At 35.9% G+C, this 24,711-nt stretch overlaps 1 protein-coding gene across 1 annotated transcript; it reads left to right on the top strand.

Annotated features, from left to right (window-relative positions):
* LOC127229287 (calbindin) lies at window positions 1-23,607 on the top strand. Its single transcript, XM_051194361.1, has 11 exons — window positions 1-268; window positions 741-817; window positions 4,200-4,274; window positions 13,895-13,978; window positions 14,082-14,138; window positions 17,273-17,350; window positions 18,967-19,022; window positions 19,113-19,152; window positions 19,276-19,329; window positions 22,291-22,362; window positions 22,680-23,607. Exons 1-11 carry the CDS (start codon window positions 190-192, stop codon window positions 22,791-22,793), a joined length of 786 nt encoding a protein of 261 aa, XP_051050318.1. The 5' UTR covers window positions 1-189; the 3' UTR covers window positions 22,794-23,607.
* The last annotated feature ends 1,104 nt before the right edge of the window (window positions 23,608-24,711 follow it).

Genomic DNA, 24,711 nt, shown 5'->3' with positions numbered 1-24,711 from the left:
GGAGGCGTGGCCCGGCCTGGGGCCGGCGGGATAAATACTGAGATCTGGGTGCGGGGTGCAGAGAACTCCAGAGGACACCCGAACGGAGCAGCACCGCGGACAGCGCCTGCCGCGCAGCGCCCAGCTCAACCTGCTCAGCCCTCTCGCTCTGAGGTTCGCGTTCATCACTCTGCTATTCCCTGCTGCACCATGGCAGAATCCCACCTGCAGTCATCCCTGATCACAGCCTCACAGTTTTTCGAGATCTGGCTTCATTTCGACGCTGATGGTGAATATTTTCTTTTTAACCCTTTCAAGATCCATCCCCATTCCTTCTTTACCCTTTCCCTCCACTGACCCTCTTCATCTCAACCATCCTTTTCTTCTCCCATCACCCTGCCTAATTCTATCTCACTCCCCCCCCCACCCCGGGCTGCCGACCCCGTCAGCCTGGAAGTTTACATAGCTTGTATGGCACCCCCACGCTATAAGTGTTCACTTTTCTAGGAACAGCAGTGGTAGAACAGAGAGCAAAAATTGGGAAGCCCTGTCCCCCAAAAGTTTCAAAGACTGTGCCCCGCATCCCCACTCTCCTCCTTTGCCCTCGGTGCCTTTGAAGTTTGACACCTCGGAAGGGAAGCTGTGCAGCGGCTGAACCCACTGCTGATTAATCAGTGCTCAGGCTACAGCTGTCCTGAAAAGAACCAAGAAGAAACTTAGAAAGAGACATCTGACACCTGGGTGCCTCTTTCTCTTTGCAGGAAGTGGTTACCTGGAAGGAAAGGAGCTGCAGAACTTGATCCAGGAGCTCCTGCAGGCGCGAAAGAAGGCTGGATTGGTAGGCTTGGGTTTTTGAAGGACCCTTCAACCTTAAAACATACCTTTTTTTGTTTCATGAAAGTGGTTTCGAGGGCGAAAATGAAAATAAAGATTTACTGAGAAAGGCGAGAAAGAACACCTTTCCAAAAGCGGGGACGGGGAGGCGGGTAATCTACAGGAAAAAAAAAAAAAAAACTATTGTCTTAAATCTGGCATATATAGTCTATACTCGTCCTTTCCTTAATAGGTCTTAAGATGAAGCATTGATGTGAGAAACCCTTTATCAGTTGGTTAAGTGATTTTCTGACTTCTCTTTTCTAGATGCTAAGTTAGGGGTAGAAATACGTTTCTGCCCCTTGGTGGCCAGAAGCAGATTTGCAGATTCTAGTGCCAATTATTGCTGCGATGTTGATGTAGCTAGTAGGTGGAGGTTGAGAAAACAGCTTGCCTTCACCCTTATCCCTGAAAAAAGATAACCAACAGAAGTGTAACAAAAGTGTGAGTGAGAATGTGGCAGGAAACATTTTTCATTTTTTGTTGGAGAGAAACCCCAAACTTAAGAAAGCAATAAAACAAAGCATTTTAAGAATTTCATGTATTGTAAAAAGAAAAAAAAAAAATGCTGATGAGAAACTATTAGTGATGATTTTAAAATAAGCTGTGGTTTTAAATTAAGCCATTGGTTAAACAACTGATAGTTAGTGATTATAAATTAATTCCTTTGGGCCAAATGTATTTGTTGGGAAAGGATGATGTTAACATAAAAATAAAATGTATCCGGCCAGCTTTTAAGCAAGTGAGATGTTTGCATAAAGGAAAAACCTGCAGGTCTGTTGGCATTTATGTAAGACTCCCTCTCAGAAAGCAATGTTGGATTTGGAGTAGTTAAATGCTAATGGTCTTTGATCTTTTAGATGACAATTACAAAGACATTTTTACACTAAAGACGATATCCATATCATCCCTAAACATCACACAGCATGCCAACATTTCTAGTGCTCTGGGGGCAAGGGGTGTAATATACTAAGACTTTTGTTGTTGTTGTTTTTGTTGTTGTGTCTATGATGAAATTTGTGTGGTAGGTATCCCTCTACAACATATTAGAAGGAACCCCACAGGGCTGTAAATGTATTTTAATGTATTATAAGCAGACTATGAAGTTGCTAACATCATATCAGCCTGACTTTAAACTAGATCATGCTCTTCAGATACTTTTACTTGGATTTAATACAGTGTAATCTAAAAGTGTAGAATAAGATCAAATAATAATGAGTTCTATGCACTTTGCCCTATTTCCACCGTGTGCACTACCATACATTACATAGTATTACCATGTAATACTATCACTATAGTTAGTTCTATGGTTCTTTAGCTGATAATGCTAAAGTAATATTCTTCCTCAATTAAAATATATCAATATATATGTAAAGTCTTATTTTTCAGAGGAACTGTAATTTACAACTTGGATGGTGCTTCTAACAGCTAAATGAACATATTTTAATTTTCCAGAAGTAACTTTAATGTTGAGATTTGCTTCCATCCTATAAATACATGAGCTCTGTTTTTTTTTCATAGATTTTTTCTCCTCATTTTAACACTTTTACTTCTTGTAAAATATACATATAATTAAAATATAAAAATCAAAAAACAAAACAGAGTTCAGGTAGGAGTTATAGAATTTAAAGCTTATTTATTTTTTCTGCTGCCTAGAACTTATTTTTGGTCGACAACTGTAATTAGATTATAATTTTAAAAACTCATATTTCACACATATATATGGTCATATCAAGTTGCTTGGAACCTAAGTACTATTATGGATTATGTAATAAGCTTTGGTTAGATAGCTAAAAATTTAAGCTCTAGATTAAAATTCATATATATTGGGAACATTTCATTTATACGAGTGGTCTACTGCTATAAACCTACTTTTATGTACTTCTTTATGCATGCTGATCTGAAAAAAACAGACTTTTTCCCTTTTCCTGGAATAGAAGGACAGAGAGAAACATTTATTTTGACTCATCATAATAATGTGAGGTTTCACGTTTCACCAAATGTACCATTTCTGAAACCACTGTTCTTCTGCATTAAATATGCTTCATCATTACACGTATGCTCATCCTTACAAGTCTTCAATTGATGATGCCAATTATACATGCTCCTCACTATTCAAAACATATATTACAACCCAGTTGCTACCCAGAAACTTCCCAAGCTAAATATCAAGTGTGTTTCTTGAACTAGTAATATTATGTAATTTCAATATTTAATAATGAAGACTTTGTTTTTGTTCACTTGAAGATACCTGTGAAAAATCTGAGCCTGAAATCCTCATGCTTGACACTATTGAGCTAGGCACTTTCATTTTCTTATAGTTGCTTCTGTAACAAAATTTAATAAGCCAAATTAAAACTTACCCATAGTAGACAGGTTTTTTTAGGCAATAATGTACTTAAATTAATTTATTATTTCTTGCTACCTTAGTTCTACTACATATTTATAATGATTTCTAAAGGGTAAATGCTGGCATGAATGCTTTCAAGCTTCAGTTTGACCCTTAGGTTATATTAGACCAGCTATCTAAGTCAACTTGTGTGATTGGTACTGCCATCTTGTTCATTATGGTGAAAAATCAAAACCTTAATTTGCTTTCCCAAGGAGATGGAACAAGGTATTAGTAACAACTGACCTAGTTTAAATAGACCAGTTCATGTCGCAGAGGTATTTTAACTGGGCTTTGCTTGAGACACAAGTGTTAAAAACTAAAATAGCTTACAGTTCATAACTTTCTAATATGCCAATATGTAAAGAGATTATAAAAAGGAATAAGCATATTGGAGATGGAGAATGTCAAATGACCAGATAGCATGTATCATTCCAAAGCACTGTTTATTATACAAAATATGTGGGGGAAATATCTTGAGGAAAGTGGAAACAAGGGCAGCTTAGAAAAATTTTCCCTATGGTCCTGGGAGAGATAAAGATCAGACACATTTAATTTGTGTCCAGAAATGTAGTCTTCAGTATTGTCAGTTCCTAGTGAAACACAAATTTGTCATTTTCTCCTCTCACGCTCTTATCCCATTTAATGTTCTAATGAGCATGCTCCTATTTCAAGCCAGAAAGACCCATTGCCTGCAAACTGGCTACCCTTCCACATATACCACATTCTGCTTGTCCAAGCCAAATTGTCCCATACGCAAGATATTATGTTAAAATAAGGAGATGTTACAAGACACGACTTGCAGCAAAATAAAGTAATCTTCCACAAAGCAACCATTGTAAAGTGTCCTAAAAGCTATTCTATCTCAATTTTCATTTTTATTTGCAGTAATTTATTAACATCACTACAAAAACTGTTTTCACGAACATCTTACCTAATTTTTTTTATATAATTTTAGGAGTTATCACCTGAGATGAAAACCTTTGTGGATCAGTATGGGCAGAGAGATGATGGGAAAATAGGAATTGTAGAGGTAAGTAACCTATGTGTTTGTCTGATTAAATGAACAAGCATCAACTTTGATCTTAAGTCAAACATAACTTATTCATAGAGGCATTCAGAGTCAATATAGCATCTTCTGTTTCAACACATCAAATTAAATTAATGGAACAAACTTGAAAAGAGAGTAAAGAGTTTAATGTAGCCTCAGTCCTAAAGTAAAAGCATTATAAGACAGGCTGAGAAGTGAAATGTTAAGTATCTCTTACACTCGTGTCCCTAACACCAATGTAACAAGCAAATCCCATCTTCTGGGTGACCATGCTCTGCACTGCTCACCCACACTGTCCTCAGTACACAGGCCCAGTACACGATTAATTTGTTAACATTTTTCAGTGTAAAATCTTCTAGGATATTTTAAAACCAAATGTTTACAGCCCTGTAAAGACATCATAGACAAAGGCTGCATCATGGTTTCTGAAATTCCATTTCAGATTGACAGATAGCTTTATCAAAAGCCCAAGAACTTTTCTACAATGGATAAACCCTCCACAGTCTGGTATACCTATACCTATACTCATTTGAATTTCTAGAAGATAAAAAGTGAATGTGAAATCTTGCCTTTTGACGATAACTTTTCCCCTTAAGAACATCTTATTATGCCTATAAATTAAGGAATAGAAATAAATTATTTATCCATCAAATTCTAAGTTCACAAAATAGTTGCTGCTTCCTTTATTTTTACTGGTGATATCTCAGTTGTGTTTAGCTCTGCCACCTTTTTTAAAAACTTGGTATAAATATTTATCTAGAAAAATAAATAAAATCATATTTTGAAATATAAAATATCATAATCACAATTATGTCCATAAAACATTCTTTGCCCTTTCAATTGTGAGTTGCTTGGCCTTCAAAATATTTATTATAATTCACTTTTGATTCAGAGACTTAGTCTGGTTTTCAAATAATTGATCTTATGGTGCCAGTATGAAATATATATATTTTGAAGAACCTACTACAGACAGAGTGAAGGGAGAACATACTATTATTATCTTCGTAATTAAAATTTCTCCCTTGAGCTTACACTTCCCCCTTTACCTGTGTACAACTCATTACTATATAAATAGATAATAGTTATTGAACTTACAGTTGATATAGAGGCAGACTAGTCAAGACAAAAATAATAAAATTATGCTTATGAATGTAAGTGAAAGAAGATAAATAATTACACAAAAGTATTTTGAAAATCTAATATCACAGTTTGGAATACTTTATAATTCTAGTTGAAAAAAAGATCACCATCTTGTATTTAGCAATTTTACCTTAAAGCCCTCCAGTGGACCTGGTTATTTATCATAAGTCACTTATTTGGTGTTACAAAGTTACTTAGTAAAAGCATGGAGCTTATTCACAAAGTGTTAAGTTTTTTAATAGGTAAAAATGGATGGATAACCTGGATAGAGTCTAACCATTTCAGACGTAACATTTTAATTTTTATGTTCATGAGAAGCCTGTACTGGGCAGATGCATTGTCTTAAGATTAGGTGAAACATGGTATCCACAAGTTTGAGAAAGAACTATTAGGAAGGAAGGGGTTTTATATGCATAAAGCAAAATGTAAGTAAAAGAAGATGGATAAAAAGTGAGAGAGAATAGCAAACTTCCCAAACAGCATATCTTAAAGACACTGTGCATGGTACATTGTACAGTTGTGAGTCCTCATAACAGTTATTAGCCAAGATTTTGGAGGAGGCAGCTGAATTAGATTCTCTAAAGAGAAAAGAATTTTTAAAAGTGGAAGGAGTGGCTATAATGAATGTCCAGGGCAGATAAGTAACAGATAAGAAAATATCAATCTTGATGCATTCCTAAGGAAAAGAAGCAAAATGTTACAGAAAACAGGGAGATAGTGGGGAATGTGGAAACTCACAGTCCCTTCTAATGTCACCCAGAAATTGGACTAAATGCAGTTCATCCGTGTAAATTTGATATGTGATATTACTTGCTTAGACATCCTGCCTGTAATATGGCACTCCAATATAAAAGCCTAGCTAGCTATAACAGAATACAAAACCCCATGTTTTCCAAATGTATTACAGTCTCCTTCCTCTTAGCAAGTACACTATACATTAGTGTTCAAAACAGAAAGGGGTTGAATTGGCTTGTGTGCTATGCTCACTTAATAGTTAGACTCTAGGACTCACTGAAATCTAATCAAAGGAAACTAATATGCATGCAGTAATCTCCTTCCCTGTGGGGACCACCCAACTGAATTAAAAGAAAGGAAAACTCAGTACTTAATTTTCAGTGTTCTGACCTGATCCAGTAAACTGACAATTTCCATAGCATGAATTTTTACCTAAATTTATTCAAAGGAAAGAAATGTTGATGTGTCTAATATTCTGAATTTGGTAATTTAATAATATTAATAGACTTTAAAATTCACATGAAGACAGTTCAGTTATAACAAGATTGTTAATACAAATTCAACATAGGATCATTGAAAATCTGAAATAACTTAATAAATACCATGACAGTCAGAAATGTTCTAAATTTATTCAGACTAATATAGTTCTGTTGTAAAGAAGGTCCATAAAATAATTAAGAAGGAAGACTAAATGATTTAGTAGGTCATGGAATTCCTTTCTCTGGGTCTCATGTGAAGTACACACAGATGCCTCCTTTTGCTAAAAGTCAAATCCTGAAGCTTTCTCTCTGCTCCCTTGGGCAATGTATATCAGCCTACCAACCTCTCTAGACTTAGTGTTCTATCTGTCCAGGTCAATGCATGTACAGAAAAAAAAATAGATCTAAAAGCTATTTGAACCTAAAAAACTGTAACAACCATCGAAGGGAAGCAGACAATTCTCTGGCCATTTCCTCCTCTGTTTGTTCCATAGTGAACTTTAAGTGTATACACTTAGCTTAAGGGAAGGTTATTATTTTTGGCAGAATACTTATCTACTTTAGAATTGGGGAAAGTGATTAATGGTAAAATAGGATTTGAAATTTTGTTCTGGATAGACTTTTTAAATGAGTTATTAGAAACACTATTTTAAGTAAAGGATGCTGATGGTAAGGGATCGATGTCTCAAAATCAAAACTGTTAGATCATCTGACTTCAAAACTGCCTCAAACTACAAGTTACATAAAAATAGTCTTAGAACATATGTTTCCTCGACTATGAAGAAACATGACTATGTTCTAACTTAGTATGACTGTTATGAGCATTACCATCTAATGAAATAATTCATGTCAAACAAACAAACCACTGCATAAACCTACTACACTTGTTTGACAATTTTACTAAATACAGAAATGAGTTACTGAAAACCCTACTCTATTGTTCTAAATGCCAAAAACTTTTCTTCTTCTTACATAATTTATTAAATTCAAGTTATTAAATAAAATACTTTTAAGTTCATGACTATTTACCCTCCAGATTCCCTGGATTCACTTCTCATTGGCGGGGGGGGGGGGATGTAAAATATTTCTTTGGTTTCCAAATATAAAGACAAATCCTTGTCTAATGTGCTCAGGAAGTGTGATGTGTCACATAGTTGCCTTTAAATGTGATGAATTCTGCTCCTGTGCATGTTGGCATGTCTGTTTTAGTTATTTCTCTTTCCATCAAGTCACCCTCCATTGGTAATCTGACATGTAGCATTTTGCTTTATTTTTGTTTCTATCCTTTGCTTAGATATTGTTAAGGGAAAAGTTTGTTGAAATCATCCATCTTCCTGTAAGAGTCTTACTAGGTACCAGCAATAAACACAGTGGCCTAGAATTCAATAGTCGATAAAGCATGGCCAGGATTTCAACCCTTTCTTTTTCTTTCTCTCTCTCTCTCTTTCTCTCTTAATTTAAATTTGAAACAAGGGTGATTTACTTGTTAATCCCAGTTCCTTTACACTCCCACCCTCCCCCTACCACTCCCACCAAATCCCAGCCCATCCCCTTTCTGCTCCCCAGGGAGAGTGAGGCTCTCCATGGAGAGTCTTCAAAGTCTGTCATATCCTTTGAGACAGGGCCTAGGCCCTCCCCCATGTGTCTAGGCTGAGAAAGTATCCCTCTTTGTTGGATGGGCTCCCAAAGTCCATTGCTATACTAGTGATAAATACTGAATCATTACTAGAGTTCCCATAGACTGCCCAGTCATCCTATCTAACACAACCCTTTCAAAAGCATAAGGCAGAGGCTCTCTATTATCCTAGGGAAGGAAAGGAAATAGAAAAAAATGCATGGGAAAATCCTTTATAGTTGAGTTCCCTGGAAGCAGACCTCAATTTCATTAGGAAGTAAGTACTTGGGCATCACTTCCTGAAGGAGAGTAAAGACAGAGGGCCTGGACCCTGAGGGATGCTGGCCCCCACCAAGTTTTATTTGAGACTATCTCTGTAATGATCTCTGAAGTGGGTGTGCCCCTTCAGAGATTTCCCAAGTTTTGACTAAGACTGTGAGGTTTTTAGGGTCCTATGTGGATTAATCATGAGACACAGTCTCTTTGGACAGACAGGCATCTTCAGCCCAGACAATTCCTCAAAGGGGAAACTGCCTGCACAGCAATACTCCTGGCCCCAGAAACAGATCTGGGTAGGATTGCCCAATATCTACAAGAGCCCCTATCCATAGCCCAGTAATAAACTGAATTATGTCCAAAGGAGCTTTACTTGTATGTGATTGCAGCTGACTCCAGATACAGTTACCACCATTCATTGCATCAGTAAAATATTTATTGATGCCGGTTGCTAGGCAAGGAAATAGTAGCAAAATGTTAATGGTATCCTCAAGGACACAGACGTGTAGAAAGATGTTTCTTCTCCATTTTCAATGCCAAGCAACCAATTCCATAAATAAAGACCTATGGAATTCTGTCTGTACCCATAGCTATCTATCTTGCCTTCCATTCACTCCCTTAATTCAGTCCACTTTTTCTTTCTTTGAGAGCCAGTAATTTTTATTTTATTTTTAAAATTTCTTTTCAAAGTAATAGCCTGACATTTTCAAAGGGACGGACCTAGAAGAAATCCAATATTAATTTTTAAATAACTACCCTTCCCCTTGTCTACCTCCTTCCTTCCAACTGACACATATGGTTTTTTCACTCTACTTTTCCAGCATTAAACATTGGGGAGTTCAAGAAAGGGAAAACAGGTGACACAGTGACTAAAAAGGTCACCAACGATCTTGAAACCAGAACTGGGAACTTCTGTGAAAATCAGTGACTTAGCAAATCTAAGAATAAAGCCAAAGACCTTTGGCACATTCTAGCCCTTGTCTTAATTGCTACAGATAGAGAATCTCCACATTCATGTGAATAATGATTTGAACTATGATCTGAGTAATGATTTGAATAATTATTCCTATGCATTGACAAAAGGACCAACAGACAACCTAGAACCACCACATTGTATAATTCACCTAGAAAAGGAAGTCATTCTATTCACTTCGGAGACATATCATCAATACATATGCATTGCTTTTTAAATGGCTATTTTTGTCTTTCAATGATATTTTATGCATGTAAAATTCATTTGTTTTTAAATAAGATAGTGCTATAATGAGTATAAAATTAACAGTTTAATAAGATTTATAAAGAACATTTTATATATAGATACAATCAATATTTTTATAATTAGTAACAAAACAGCATGCACAAAGAAATATGCATCTGTATCATCCATAAAGAACTGTGAGCATGGTGGTACACTTCTTTAATTCCAGTACTCAGGAGACAGAGGCAAGTAGATCTCTGAGTTGAGGCTAGCTTGGTCTACACAGTGAATTCTAGGACAGCCTGAGCTACACAGAGAAACCTTGTCTTGAAAAAAACCAAAACAAAACAAAAAGGAGGAGAGTATGACTCTATTTATATTTAACACCCTAGAAATCTCTGATCTGTATGTGAGTTACATAAACTTTACAGAACAAAGGTGGGTAAATTTCCCTAATCTTACATATAATCATTACTTAGTAGTATATTCCTTTTCTTTTTCTATTTGTAAATAGTAGGTGGATTTTTCAGAAGTATACTTTTTAAAAGAAGTCATTATTTCTTAGTTTAAGGCAACAGATATTTCATAAAATTCAGAAAATGATATTAGTAAGGGTTGTTGACTCTATCATGTCGGTGAAGTATTTCTAATTTTCATCAAGAAATCACAAACATGTGTTCTAGGCACCTGACATGCTGAGTTGACTCTAGATGGGCACATGGTGCAGACAAGGAATTCTCTGAGCTCCTGAAATGGCCTGGGGGAGATTTCACTCCAAGCATTAAAGCACACCAATAAGCTAAGGAAGAGTTGAGATTGGCTATTCCAGTCCTAAACGGGTGCTTTTGTTAATCACAGCTGTGACATGAAACGAATAGACTTTGAGAATCACACAAAATCTTCCAACATATACCATTACCATCAACTTCTATTGGTCAACTTGTCTCATCACTGACATGTTTCCACATTCTCTAAAACCTAGAATTTCTATTTTGTTACTTCTTTGTTCTCACCCCTTTCCTGGATAAAGCTTTCCTCCTTCTTCACATCTCTTGAAGTCCTGAAAGAAACATTCTCTAAAATGTCTTCAGTCTTCTACACTGGGTTTTAGGGGCATGGCTGTTTCTCCTCTCTCTGATGACCATCTCTGTGTCCAGTTCTCCCTTTCTCCTATTCACCCTTAGCTTCATTAGAGATCTGCTCTCTGGGCCTAACGTATGATTCTTTAATAATGAAAATCATTTATATCAACTTTCTACAAGGGGCCCACATACAGATGCAAAGGAAAGAAAAACTCACAAGGAAGATGAATTCTAGATTTCAATGAGTAAAATGAAGCATGGCTTCTCCTAACCACTGGTAGCAATCACCAACAAATGCTATGTTTGCATTCCAAGAGGAAAGGAACAACCAATTCATCCTACTACTACAATCAAGGAGCATAGGGTGCAGACTTGTTATTAATATTCATCAATTTTAACTGAGTTTCAGAGTCTGCAAGTCACCAGAGCAGATGACTCAATCTATATCTTAGCATCCTCAACTCAAAAGTTTGTGCTTAGAATTACATTCACCTGTCTTATTTCTGTGGGGCAGAATTTTATGGGTAAAGAAAGTAAGTATACAGACAATACTTGAATGTAGTACTAAGATACCTGAAGTATATACATTATCTCACACTACAGTGATATAAGTATATTTATAGACCAAAACCTCATTTAATTTCTAAAATTCCAAAAGCCCTGTTTTCAAGTTTAGATTCAATATAATCTACCCAAGATGTTTTCTAACTGAATCATACTAAATATTCTAGCAAGGTTTATTTATTTTGTCTTTTACTTTAATCTAACCCCATACATAAAGACTATGAACATAACTGTTATAATTTGAGGTATTTTTTCAAAGATCTAAAAGCAAGATGCTTTAAAGAACATATTACACAGCTATAAGGAAAGATGATGTTGCTTGCACATAGGGTACAAGCAACCCAATGATGGCTTACATTAACCTTCAAACTTTGATGGGCTTAAAAGATTGGAAAAATTTTAAGTACGTGTGATGATCTTTCCAATGATTTATATGACTGTTTGGGACATCTTTTGACCTTAATGTTAATTCCATCTCCAGCTTCTTAAATTGAGGATAGTGACCTAAATATGGTCACAAACAATATGATCACAGTAGAAGGCTTCTGAGCACACAAAGAAACAAAAATTAATTCAAACTTGAAAGTGTAGTGAACCCAAGGTGTTCCTGGCAGCACTCACCTTGCACAACTTCACTGTGACCTTGGTGCTCAACACACATGTTCATCTGGCACTGAACATTTGTCACACCATGCAACACCAACAAGCACTACCAAAAACACCCCAGCTAGGACTGGTATATGCTGTGAATTGCAGTCTCTTTTACTGTACATATGAACTTTTCTGCTCTTAGAGAGGCATGATACTTTAATTATGGAAAACAGAGTCTTCTAATATTTTCCTACTGTCATTCCATTGCATGCAACAAATTATTATATCTTTGCATTGTGTTACAATACTTGATTTTTAACTTTTTCTGTTAGATATGTCAAATTGAATTTCACAAAAATTTGTTAAATTAATTTTAGTTTGTGATTAGGACAGAATTTTCAACATTTTCTATAATGGTGTAAAAACATGGCACTGCCATTTTATATTATGCACTTATGTGAAATATTGTTCAGAGCAGTGACAATTTTACTGTACTTCATGGAATTGTCACAGATAGATCAATTCTGAAAGATTGAAGATGTTCTGCATCCTGCAGTATCAAGCATCCAGCCAAGATTTAATCTTTGTTTTTATTAAAAAAAAACGAGTTCATCTTTAATAAATGGTAAAATTATATAAAAGAATTATTTTAAACTAAATTGTTATGGTTTATTATCACTAAATATTTTTTGTTTTTGTTTTTTATGTCTATATTATATATGCCTGGGGTCACATAAAATTTTCTCGGGAGAAATGAGGTGATAACTGGGAGAAATTTAAGTAGCTCTGGTCTAGACAGGTTTAAAGTGTATGAACCAAGGATGAAGGTTTAGGTCTATACTTCAGGGAATTGAGATACTGCTGAAAATTAGTCAAATGTTGCATATGAAGATTCATTCCTTAATGGTGAAGAGTCAGTAATTCCAACAGCACACATTTTGAGCTGGGGACATTCATTCTCCTTCATTTCCTTTTCCTAGTGATGAAGATACTGAGGGCCAGTACAGCTGGGGAAGTTGCTGGGTACCACAGCTCATTAGCAGCAGAGCCAGAAATAGTAGTCACATCAGCAGTAGAGCCATCAATCCCGCTCCTCCTTCTCCACATGCAATAGATTACATTAGTCTTAAAATGGGATCTGTGGCTCTTTATTCCTCAAAAGAGGGGGCAGAGGAGGGAGGCAAGGAAAGAGAAAGAGATGGGGAAATAAAGGGAGGGAGAGGTGTTGAAGTTACAGAAGGAGATCTAAGGTGAAATGTCACGGAGTCACGCAAGGAAGAAAAAAAATTTATCTGAGCCCTGGATTCAAGGATTTAAGCAGCTACATGTTCCCTGAGAGGAGATCACAATTTAAGAGTGTCCCTATTACTGTCGAAGTCACCCTGTTTGTGGCAATGTGTTTTTCTACCTCTTTCTAATGTTTTGCAGTTGTCTTTGGTTAATCTCCATTGTGTTTCTCTCCAGAACTAGCCACGTATATTTTTTCTTCCTTCCTTCCACCTGTATGCATGTTCCTCACAATTTCTCATTTCACATGAAATTTAGAGTCATACATAGTGTATGACATCCTGTACATGCTGAAAGAGCCAAGACCTGAAGGGTGGCATGGATCTTATGCAGCATGTAGGTGCACGTATGTGCAGCACGTGAAAAGTGGTCCACTACAGTCATGTCTTCAACTGGGAAGCCAGATCCTCAGGTATAGGTATTAGAAAGTGCCTCAGCATTTTGCAGAAGCAAAGCATCAGAAAGGGAAAGAGAACTATATCTTCTCCTATTCTATTAGTCAGTTGATGCTTATCTGCTCCCACTTTCTCAGCCAATGCCACTGCTCACAGAGCATGTTGAGGCAAAACTGAAGCAGCAGGTGATGGCCTGGCTCCTTTTCAGGCTCCTCATCTCTGCTTTTCCATCTTTTCCAGTTGGCTCATGTCTTACCCACAGAAGAGAATTTTCTTCTGCTTTTCCGATGCCAGCAACTGAAGTCCTGTGAGGAATTCATGAAGGTAAAACTCATCCATCCTGTAAGAAAGGTAAAAGTAAGTTAGTTGGTGGGTTCTTTTGGTTTATTTATTTGAATCTGGTTTTCTGTCTCCAAATTTCTTGCAGACTTGGAGAAAGTATGACACTGACCACAGTGGCTTCATAGAAACTGAGGAACTGAAGGTGAGAGAATCGAGGCATGCTCTTTGCAGATGCAATCATGAACTGCTAAGGATTCATAGCTTTTTTAAAAAACCTCCCACAAAAGAAACTTACATTGAGCAATGGCACATTTGCACCCACTCTTCACATCATTAAAGAAACACCAGATCGAAAGACAGACTTCAAGTGCTTTTTGAGATTCTGCTCATCAGTGCAATAAATTAGCATTTTCTGTGGTGTACCTAAGCTGTTACATAAGATAGATGGATGAAAGATGTATGTTCACACAGAGACAGATAGAGAGAGATGGCTAACTATGCCAAGTAAATAGTTTTCCACTCTCTGCTGAAATTTGAAATTTTATTTTATAAATTGAATGCCTAAATACATTTTTCTTTCAAAACAAATGACAGAGACATGTGTTGTATCTTATGCATATTTATTTCATATTTGCATATATTATATGAGATAAGCATTACCCTACTGACAAAAAGCCTGAAAAAAAGTTAAGAGGTCTACTGAAGGCCATACAGAAATAAGAAACAGGGCTGTAATGTTTAATCCCAGATTCATCCATATCCAAGACCTTAGACATAATATATGACCAGCTGCCTCTTGACAACATAATTATACAACTAGACTGTGGAAAACTGAAATTTTGAAAATGAATCTATCAGGTCATATCTCACAGAAGTAATGAGGAGGTCATGGGGGAGAGGCTTATAAGGAAAAGAAATCTGAATTAAAGTAAGGGCAGGACATATTTGTCATCTCTAAAGCAGGGGTAATGATACTGTGGTGTCCGATGTACTGTGGAGTCTAAGATGCTGCACAGCGTTCTGTGAAGTGCAAAGCATCACAAAGGATATTACACTCAATTCAGGAGTGGGAACTAATCGTCCACCTCATTTCCTCCAGCCAACCAGAAGATCTCTTAGTCAGAAAGGCCCTATTTCCTCTAACTTCAAAATACAGAGTGCTTAAATGGAAGCAAAGGCTAGTAAGATGGCTCTGTGGGTTAATGCACCCACTAGCAAGCCTGACAACTTGAGTTTGCTTCACTGGACTCCACAGGGTGGAAGGAGATCTATTCCCTGACCTGCACATGCATGCCATAGCATCTGTGCACACTCACACTGTCACATACACACAAAATCAGTTTTAAAAGGAAAGCAAGTTAATATTTGTTCAGCTTCTGAATATGTGCCTTCTATGACACAGAATAGTACTGCATTTGGTATGCATCTCACCATTTATTCTTCAGGAATCTGCAAGGCCGTTTACTAAGACTCCAGATACATGGAGAGACAGAAGGTCAGAATGGCCGGGGAAGTTTTGAAAATCACACAGTTGCCTAGGAAGAGAAGCTAGGCTTGGCCCCTAGAGTGTCTGTTAACATCAATAATGTTCTTTTTCTACAGCACTGTGTGTGCCTCAAGCTTCAGTCACTAGGAGCCGCTTCTGGCTGCGTTGTGAGGAAATGGAGACATTGTTTTCCTAATCAGAGTTCAACATGGTTTAAGAAAGATAGCATTTTAGGGATGTGCCACTGTGAAACTCCTGTAACAGATTCAACTGCAGCCTCTTTAAAATGCCAACATTTTTGATATAAAGTTTCTGAAAACAATGTCTTTTAGAAACTGCTCCACACCTAGATACTACATGGTGACAGGGTAGCCATTGTGGTTTTATTCTTTTAGACTAAAAGAATGATTTGTAAAACAACATCACAGTACATAATGGAAACCTTAGCTCACTTCAATACTGACCTCAAAATATTCTCAAAGTCTCCCTCTTTGTTCTAAATTCTATTCTCAGAAAGGAAATTCTAAATAGCAGTCCTCCCCCCTAGAGAATTTTCAAGATAAGTTGGCATTCTTTTTTTAATGGATCTTTCAAGAAAGCTAATTTTAAGGAAAGAAAGCTAATTTTAAGATCCATAATAGAGTAAAACATCACTTGCTCTCAGACATGACTTTGAATCCTAGTGTCCCAAGGTTTCTCCAAGGCTATTTTTGTGACCACCATTTCAGTGTCTGATGAGGCTTTTTAACCCAATTAATCTCTGACAAAAAAAAAAAAAAAAAACTCAGAAGGCTCAAAAATAAAACTCATCCCCACCAGATAACTTTGAATTTTCCATGCTTCACTTTGGATCTGAAGCAGAGTGTTCACAGTGGAAATAAATGTATCAAACCAAGAAAGGGCCCTTCCTTGAAAAATGTGAAGCCCAGTCATGCTAGCAGAGCTAGTTCTCTTTAAAGAAGACAGAGCACTGTCAAAAATAGCCCTCCAAGACTTTCTGGGCATGGAATATTCTCAGTTCCCATATCTGCATTAATTTGTTTTCTGAGTAAATGAAAGAGTTACAAATGAACATCAGTGGAGAAAATGAAAGGCTATTACAGCCCTCACCATTACACTGACATTTCTATGGCAAGACTTTGTAAAGCATTTATTGATGTAAAACAAAAATTAAACTCACTCCCAAGTTCCAAATGTTGAGTTGATAATCATTATTTTCACCCTTCCTACATTAATCTCTGTTTTAATATGAGTCTTATGTCTCTCAAGGATTCAGTGTTACCAACTGTGTAGTTTGTACAGTCAGTAGAAACATTTGAACAAAGATCGTGTAGACCCTGTGATGCCCGAAAGCTAACCATCAGGACATTTGGAGACCAGCATAACTGCAAATAGTAAAACATGGCCTGGGGTGCAGCAGAAAATACATGTTAAATTGAAGATATATTTCCAACTAGCTTTCTGAACATTTTCACACAAGTTAGAGTGGTCTTCTATCAGGAAGATCACATGACTACAGCTGAAGAGAAGCAACCATTGGGCTGTTTTTTTTTTTTTTTTTTAATGTTTTAATTCAGATTTTCTCACACAATTCACATCACCCTTTAACTGCAATCATAAAAGCCAACACAGCTCTGACTATAACAAATTGGGTCTCATAAGAGGCAGGTATTGTGCCTAGCAAAGGTAGTTCCATTACTGGGATGCCACAAGGCCCACCTGACTTCCAAAGTCCTTTCCTCACCTGGTTCTACCAAAGAGGGTTTATTTAAATTCATCCAGGTATATTCTGTTGCAGACTGCACATTATCAATGACATGAAATTTCCTGAGAACTCTTTTTCTCGACAGAACTTTCTAAAAGACCTGCTAGAGAAAGCAAACAAGACCGTGGATGATACAAAACTAGCTGAGTACACAGACCTCATGGTAAGACTGAACTTGAAAAGATAAGTGACATTGCCCTGTGTTCATAGAAATTCTGAACTTGTTTTTACCACTGTTTAGAAAATCATAGACTTTTCTAGAGTTTAATGAAAACTGCTAGTTATTTTGTTCATTAAATTGCTTAAAATGAGTTTCTTTTCCTTTGACTTTTGGAATAATGAATGTATCAGTGCTATGGATGAGATCTGAACACACCTTAAGCCTGATGTTTTGATAATTGTATAAACAAGATTTGTTATAAAATATGAGTAATATAGCCAAAAACCTCTTTATACAAAAGTACATAATGCAAATCAATTAATGAGGTTGGAGATAAAATAAACATTTATAAAGGTATTTTGTCTCAAGTAGGTAGTTTGCAAATCTTAACTCATTGTTAGGAATGAGTTAAGGAAAACAAACTGTGTGTGTGTGTGTGTGTGTGTACATATATGTGTTTATATTTTCTATATATACTGTAAAGTGATTATGAGTTCTTACCCCATGGGTTAAGTGAATAAATCATAAAACATTACTTCTGCGCTGTATTAGATTTTGAGGTATCCTGAGGAACAATCTTCTAGCATTTCTGTTCTATTCAGTGCTGCTGAGGTCTACTTTCAGTCTTTTACTCCCCAATACAGTTCCATCTGCAGTGGCTGCAGCAAACAAGTAGGATGCTCTTGCTGTGTCATGAAGGCAAGACCTAAGCTCTCTCTGTCCCTGTCTTTGAGAAGTAGACAATAACCTACATTTATTAATTTTCTGATTTGTCTCAATCTTATGGGATTCTATTTAAAGCAAAGTCGCCTTTCCAGGTAGAAATTTGAAGCTGCCTTTCAAAAACAACTCAGAAGGGAGCTTCCCCCTGTTGGACTGGCCCAGTAGATCTGATTAAATGTCATAAACCAATTCCAATCCAGGAAGCAAATTAATGAAAAACTAATTAAAATTTAAGTATATAGGTGAAGAAACTTATTTCCCTATGGGCATGAAACTCTGTGATCTAGTTGTCCAGTATCTTGGTAGACAGTACAACAATATTAGAATTTATGGTCAATAGATTATAAAATACTGTCTCAATACAGACCCATGAAAACGGATATACTTCCAACAAAGATTTCTTAGACCATCTCAAACCATAGAATAGTCTTTCTTTTTCCCTTGGAAAGACCTCTTTAAATCTCTAGGTATAGTCTTTACCTTAACCCTTTTCTCATACACACACGTTTGTGTGTGTGTGTGTGTGTGTATGCTACATTTGGCATATTTAGTATTAACATTAACTTCATTATTGCTTTCTAAAATTGTGACTGCTTCCTAGATGCTATTTATGTGTGCGTGTACCTCAGTATGTGATATGTAAGTACAATATTGTTAAGTATTGTTAAATTTCCCAGTGGAAAATTAAACAATTTGAAATTATCAAAATAACTTAGACTTATTACCTACTTACTGCTTTGCTGAATTTTTTGCTTTAAAAATAAAGCAGACTGAGGACATAATTCAGTGTGAGAGCTTGAACTGCAGTCATTCAAGATGTTTGATTTTTTAATTATTTGTTCCCTTCATTCAATAATTCATAACTCAATGGCCCAAACATTGGCAATGTCTTTCAGCTGAAACTATTTGATTCAAATAATGATGGAAAGCTGGAACTGACAGAAATGGCCAGGTAAGTTTCTGAACTGCATATGTGTTATCAGAATAAACGGGCCCTCATCTAAAAGTCCAAACTATTAATACGATATTTTTCTCTCAAAAGGTTACTACCAGTGCAGGAAAATTTCCTTCTTAAATTCCAGGTAGTTGGCTTTTCTATACAAAAAAAGTAATGTTTTTCTTAAGAAGTCAAAAGGGTGAGATTTGTCAAGAAAAACAAGCTGAAATAATCTCATTTTAACTGAGCCTCTCTCTCTGCCTCCTAGGGAATCAAAATGTGTGGGAAAGAGTTCAATAAGGCTTTTGAGTTATATGATCAGGTAATAGTATTTTCTTTCCTTTTTTCCTTAAAAAAATCTTACCATGAAATCTGTCCTCTTAAGATCTTAAGTATAAGATATATTTATTAACTATAGAAGCAAGGCTGTGTAACCATTCTGTAGAAATGATTTGCCTCACCTTACACCCATGGATGATTGTGTGCTTCCACAACCCCTTCCCTGATATCAGCTCTTCTACTGCTCCCATGAGTTTCATCAGTGGGTTCATGTAACTGCCCTCCTCTGACAAGCTTATTTCACCTTGCATGTTCTCAAGGTTTGCCTATATAATAGTATGTTGAAGAGTGGCTGGATAATATTGTGCTGTATGTATATTTACAATCTCCTTATACATATACTTTAGTTATTCACCCATGGACATTAGGTTGTTTTTACATCTTAGCTATTGTGAAACCACTGCAATAAACATGGAATGTGCTATCTCTTCAAGATCCTGGTCTTTTGGGGGGAAAAGGCAGAATCATGGTGTTTTGCTTTATATCATATGTTAGTTCTATTTTTAATTTTTTGCTGCACCATACCATCTTGCTATATCATTTTGGCTTTCCATCAACAGTATACAAATATTTCCAATTTCTTCATATCCTCACCAACACCTACTTCCTCTATTTGTCTAGTAAGAATGATTCTTGCAGCTGTGAGATGATTTGTTTTAATTTGCATTTCTATGATGGTCAGTAACACTGGTCACCTTTTCATAAACTGGTTAGACAAATATGTCTTCCATGAAGGAGTATCTATTCACATTTTAGCTCATTTTTTAATCAAATTTGTTTTATGCTAGTTAATTATAGATATTCCTTACATATTTTAATATCACATTCCCTTTAGGTAAGACAAGGTAGCACCTTTACCTGATATATGGTTTACAGCTATCTTCTCCAAGTTGGCAGGTTGGCTTTCATTCTGAATGCCTCTTTCAGCTTTCATGATGAGCTCTACTGTCTTCCTGTTGTCTGTGCTCTGGGCTCATAGCCCACAAGCTCAGTGCTAACACCAATGTCATAAAGGTCTCCCTATTTTATATTTAGGGGAAGTTTCTGTTAACATTGTCTGGTTTGGGTTTTGGTTTTGACACAGGGTCCCATGATGGCTGACCTGGATATATAAAAGACAATGGCCTTGTGTAGAGATCTATCGCTTATGCCTCACAAGAGCTAAGATTAAAGATGTGTACCACCACTCCTGGCTCTAGGAGTTTTGTAACTTCATGATTTAAATATTTGCCTTGAGTTAATTTTGTTCACATGAAAGACAGGAGTCCAGTTTATTCCCCTACTGCATGTGGATACACAGTTTTCCCATATTTTTGTTGAAGAAAATGTCCTTGTCCTTATACACAGCTCCCCATTGAAAGGTCAGCTGATTCTCTGCATGTGGACCAGTTCCTGAACCCCCTGTACCATTCCATAAGTCTATATACAAGTCTCTAAGTAATTACCATGATGCTTTGCTCATTGCAACTGAGTACTTGAGTACTATATTTTGAAATTGGAAACTTCTGCCTTCTTCATGTTTGCTTGTTTTATTTGTTTGTTTGGGGAAGGAAATCATGCCATAGCCTGTCTGAGCCCCTGAGCCATCTTACCAGCCCAATGCCTTCATCTTCATCTTTTTTTTTTTTTTTTTTTTTTTTTTTTTTTTCTGTAAACGATTTCAGCTTTGGACCATTTGTGGTTTTGTGTGAATTTTAATTGTGTATTTCATATTTCTTCTTAAAATACCACTGGGGTTTTGGAAGGGAGCACATTGATCTTTACAATTAAATGGTATGAACGCTATAACAGTATTAAGTCTTCTGACATGTAAGCACTGGTACTTCTGCATTGGCTTACATCTTTGATTTCTCTCATCAGAGCTTTACAACCATCAGTGTACATGTGTTTTACTTCTGTTGCTAAGTTTACTCTTAAGCAGTTTATTCAAATTTTAGAATATTGCAAAAGGATTTTATTTCCTTTTCATATAGTTTATTGGTAATGTCTAGAAGTGGAACTGGTTTTTATATTTTATGCCTTTACCTAATTGACATATTAATGCCAACATCTTTTTATCTTGATAATTTTCTATATTTAAAAATCATATCATCAGGACAGTCTCCAAAGCAATACAGAGAAACCCTGTCTTGAAAAAACAAAAAAAAAATCATATTACTCTATCTTCCTTCTCAGTTCTCTTGTGATCTATAATTTCACTCGTGAGGAGAACCTGGAAAGTGCTCATAATAAGAAAATAAAAATTAAGAAATAATAAAAGCCTCAAAGTCAGGGTTCATGGTTATTAAAAACCATGGGCAACTGAAATTATACAACCAACTCATTCATTCCACAGAAAATTTGTATCATATCTCACATCACACAACTTTAATCAGATGCCAGCCTACGACATCTGAGCTGTGAAAAAGGACCAAATCCTCCAAGCCACGAACTTGTTTGAAAATAGGAGACAATAATGATATTCCCTGGTAGAGTTGAATGGAAATTAAGTAAGGGGAGCACTCCACACAAGTTTCCCACATTAAAGTGGGGGAAATTGTGGGTAAGGGAAAAGCTGTTCATGAGTTTGATAGTTCCTGCTTTGGGCTTCTATTTTCTTTATTCCTGGACCAAGACTCTATATAACAGCTGCCTGATGGTGTGTCAGTAAGCCGGCCACAGCTTCTGAAAGCTACAGTGTTTTGCTTTGTCTCAAAAATGTATTTAGTTTTATCTTCTTATTTCAATTGAAAATACCTCTAGCATAAAGCAAAATACTTAATGTAAAGGTGCTTTGAAAATTTCAATCTATTCATTAGTGAAAGTGCTCACCTATTTTGCAACTATGATAGAGCAAAACACACCGTGTTAGGGGCAAGACACACTTGGTTAGGACACTTGCCAACAGAGCTTTACTGGACTGCAGTTTCTTCCAATGTGTACTGTTTTATTCCTCCTCCCTCAGGATGGCAACGGATACATAGATGAAAATGAACTGGATGCTTTACTGAAGGATCTGTGTGAGAAGAACAAACAGGTAATTTGGTTGCCATACAACTCACTTCCCAAACAGACTTTAGGGAGCTACCCAGAAGACTACACTCAAAGAATTTACAAAGGAGCAGGAGCAGACTTTAATCCTGAACTCACACTGAGTTCAGCATAAATCAGTAAACTGTGACAAACAGATTTGGGTTAGAAACAACCTAGCAATTATTCACATTTAGAAGGGAACTTAATCCTTATCTTTTCTTAATGGGTTGATGGAACAAACAGTTTCTCACATTTTATTACTGGCCAGTGAACTAACTTCTATATTTAATTGGATTACAATCCTATCTATGTCCTATACAGGAACTGGATATTAATAATATTACTACATACAAGAAGAACATAATGGCCTTGTCGGATGGAGGGAAGCTGTACCGAACAGATCTTGCCCTTATTCTCTCTGCTGGGGACAACTAGAGTTGGTGGCCACAACCACTTGCTAGTGATACATTGTATCTAAAACATAACTGTGCTGCGCTATAAAAGAGTAGGCTGTATTTTCTTTTATATCTGTAAATTCTACTGCATATAGAGAATTATCCAGGATGCGAGACACATTCTTTTCTGCTTGTTTCTATACTGTTTGTAATGTACAGTTTTTGTAATCATATAATTGAAAAGAAGAAAGTCCATGCTTAGGCCAGTCAGTACAATCCATTAAAAATGAATCTAACATGATTTTGCTTTCACAAATGCAGCTGAATATTTGGATTTCCCTAAAAATTCTACCAGGATTCATCTAAAATATTCTAGTGTCAGATGTGTAAATATATATCTGTCACTAAGTAGAAGAATAACTCATGACAATCCAAGCGTTTTTATTTTAGACAATCATAGGACTATCCCACAAAGTACTTCTATGCTGTCTCCATCTAGTAGAGGGATGTGCTTCTGAATCTGAAGCACCAAATATCAATAGTTAGTTAATTATGCCTTTAATACAAAGCAGTCTCCATAGAGATTTAGTTTCCTGAACAGTGACATGTCTACTGCTTGAATAGAAACCACACTATTGACTCAAGATGGCTTGGTGACAAGGGAACGGAGCCAGATGACAAAGAAATCTGTCTGATTCTATGTCTATATTTCCAAGAAGTCTATTGCCAGAGAATATGACTAGTCCATTTTCTAAATTATTTTCATGTGTTTCCAGATGACAATTATTCTAGAAAACTGCTGTTTTATGTAATATTCTGTGTGTACTCTCTGATTAAATTCAATGTACTGAGTATCCTGGTGTCTAGCTTGCATACTTCATGGATTTTCTATGTAGAACTCTTCATTTCCAACAAAGGTGTCTGCTGCCTCTGAAAATATTTTTTCTAGTTATAACTACTCTATTTTTACTATGTAATTGAATTTTAATGTAAGATTCATAGCAACCTGATTATTGAATGTTATTTCATCAAAACTTTTGTATATTCTGTGGATTCTATATTTCATATTGAGATCAGCATTCAAAGTAGTTCTATTTCTATCTGCAGAGTTTCAGAAGAGTTCAAGACAGGATCAGAAGAGAAATTCTAGTATATAATACTTTATCTTATCCAGCAAATGATATTCTAAAACCTTCACTGACCCACATGTAGCTCAGATATATATATATATATATATATATGTATGTATATATATATATATATATATATATATATGTTATAGGTTAAAAATAATGATTAATGACCTTGGGTTGCTTATTGTGAAGCAGAAAAGAGGGATAGAGTCTATGAAATTTATAGTTGTCACTAAGGAATTAATGAAGGCTTAGGTCAACTTGACTTTTCCTATTAAGAACTTTTTTCCCAGTTCATAAAAATGACAACAAAAAAAAATGTGTGGAGTTTTTCCCTCAAGAATGAATAAAAAGAGATCTGCCACACATCAAAAAGAAACAAAAAACAAACAAAATCACCATATCCCAGAATGGGAGGGAGCAATAGATTTGCTTTGCTGTAGCATATATTTGGAAGCAGTGACATTAGACTGAATATAACTACTAAGAATAAAGAAAATTACATTACTCTTTCAGATTTGTTTCTGCCCCAAGGTGTTAGTTGGCATGTGATCTGTTATTGATTAGGGTAGAAATGTAGATATTTTGAATCATCATTGTCTAAGGTCTCTAATACAAACTTTGTCCAGTGAATGACTATATGACTTAGAGGTATGGGGAAATTTTAAGATTAACCAACAAAGAAATACCAGAAGATCCAAATATTTAAAGATTTCTTTTTCCTTAAGTGATTTAATCACATATTTTTTTCATGCAAGATCTTAAAGGAAATAGAAACATACAAAGATGTTTTAAATTTCATTTACGAAAAATGACTAGTCAACA

This window comes from Phodopus roborovskii, unplaced genomic scaffold (assembly GCF_943737965.1).
Source record: "Phodopus roborovskii unplaced genomic scaffold, PHOROB, whole genome shotgun sequence".
NCBI classification, from domain to species: Eukaryota; Metazoa; Chordata; class Mammalia; order Rodentia; family Cricetidae; genus Phodopus; species Phodopus roborovskii.
The sequence above is the reverse complement of the archived record's forward strand: the minus strand, read 5'-3'. Positions and strand labels throughout refer to the sequence as shown.

Excerpts from the sequence above, each read along its gene's own strand:
- LOC127229287 (XM_051194361.1), top strand. The coding sequence starts at position 190 with ATGGCAGAATCCCACCTGCAGTCATCCCTGATCACAGCCTCACAGTTT. Across the intron at positions 818-4,199 it reads CGCGAAAGAAGGCTGGATTG|GAGTTATCACCTGAGATGAA; the intron begins GTAGGCTTGGGT and ends ATATAATTTTAG. Across the intron at positions 19,023-19,112 it reads GAACTGACAGAAATGGCCAG|GTTACTACCAGTGCAGGAAA; the intron begins GTAAGTTTCTGA and ends TTCTCTCAAAAG.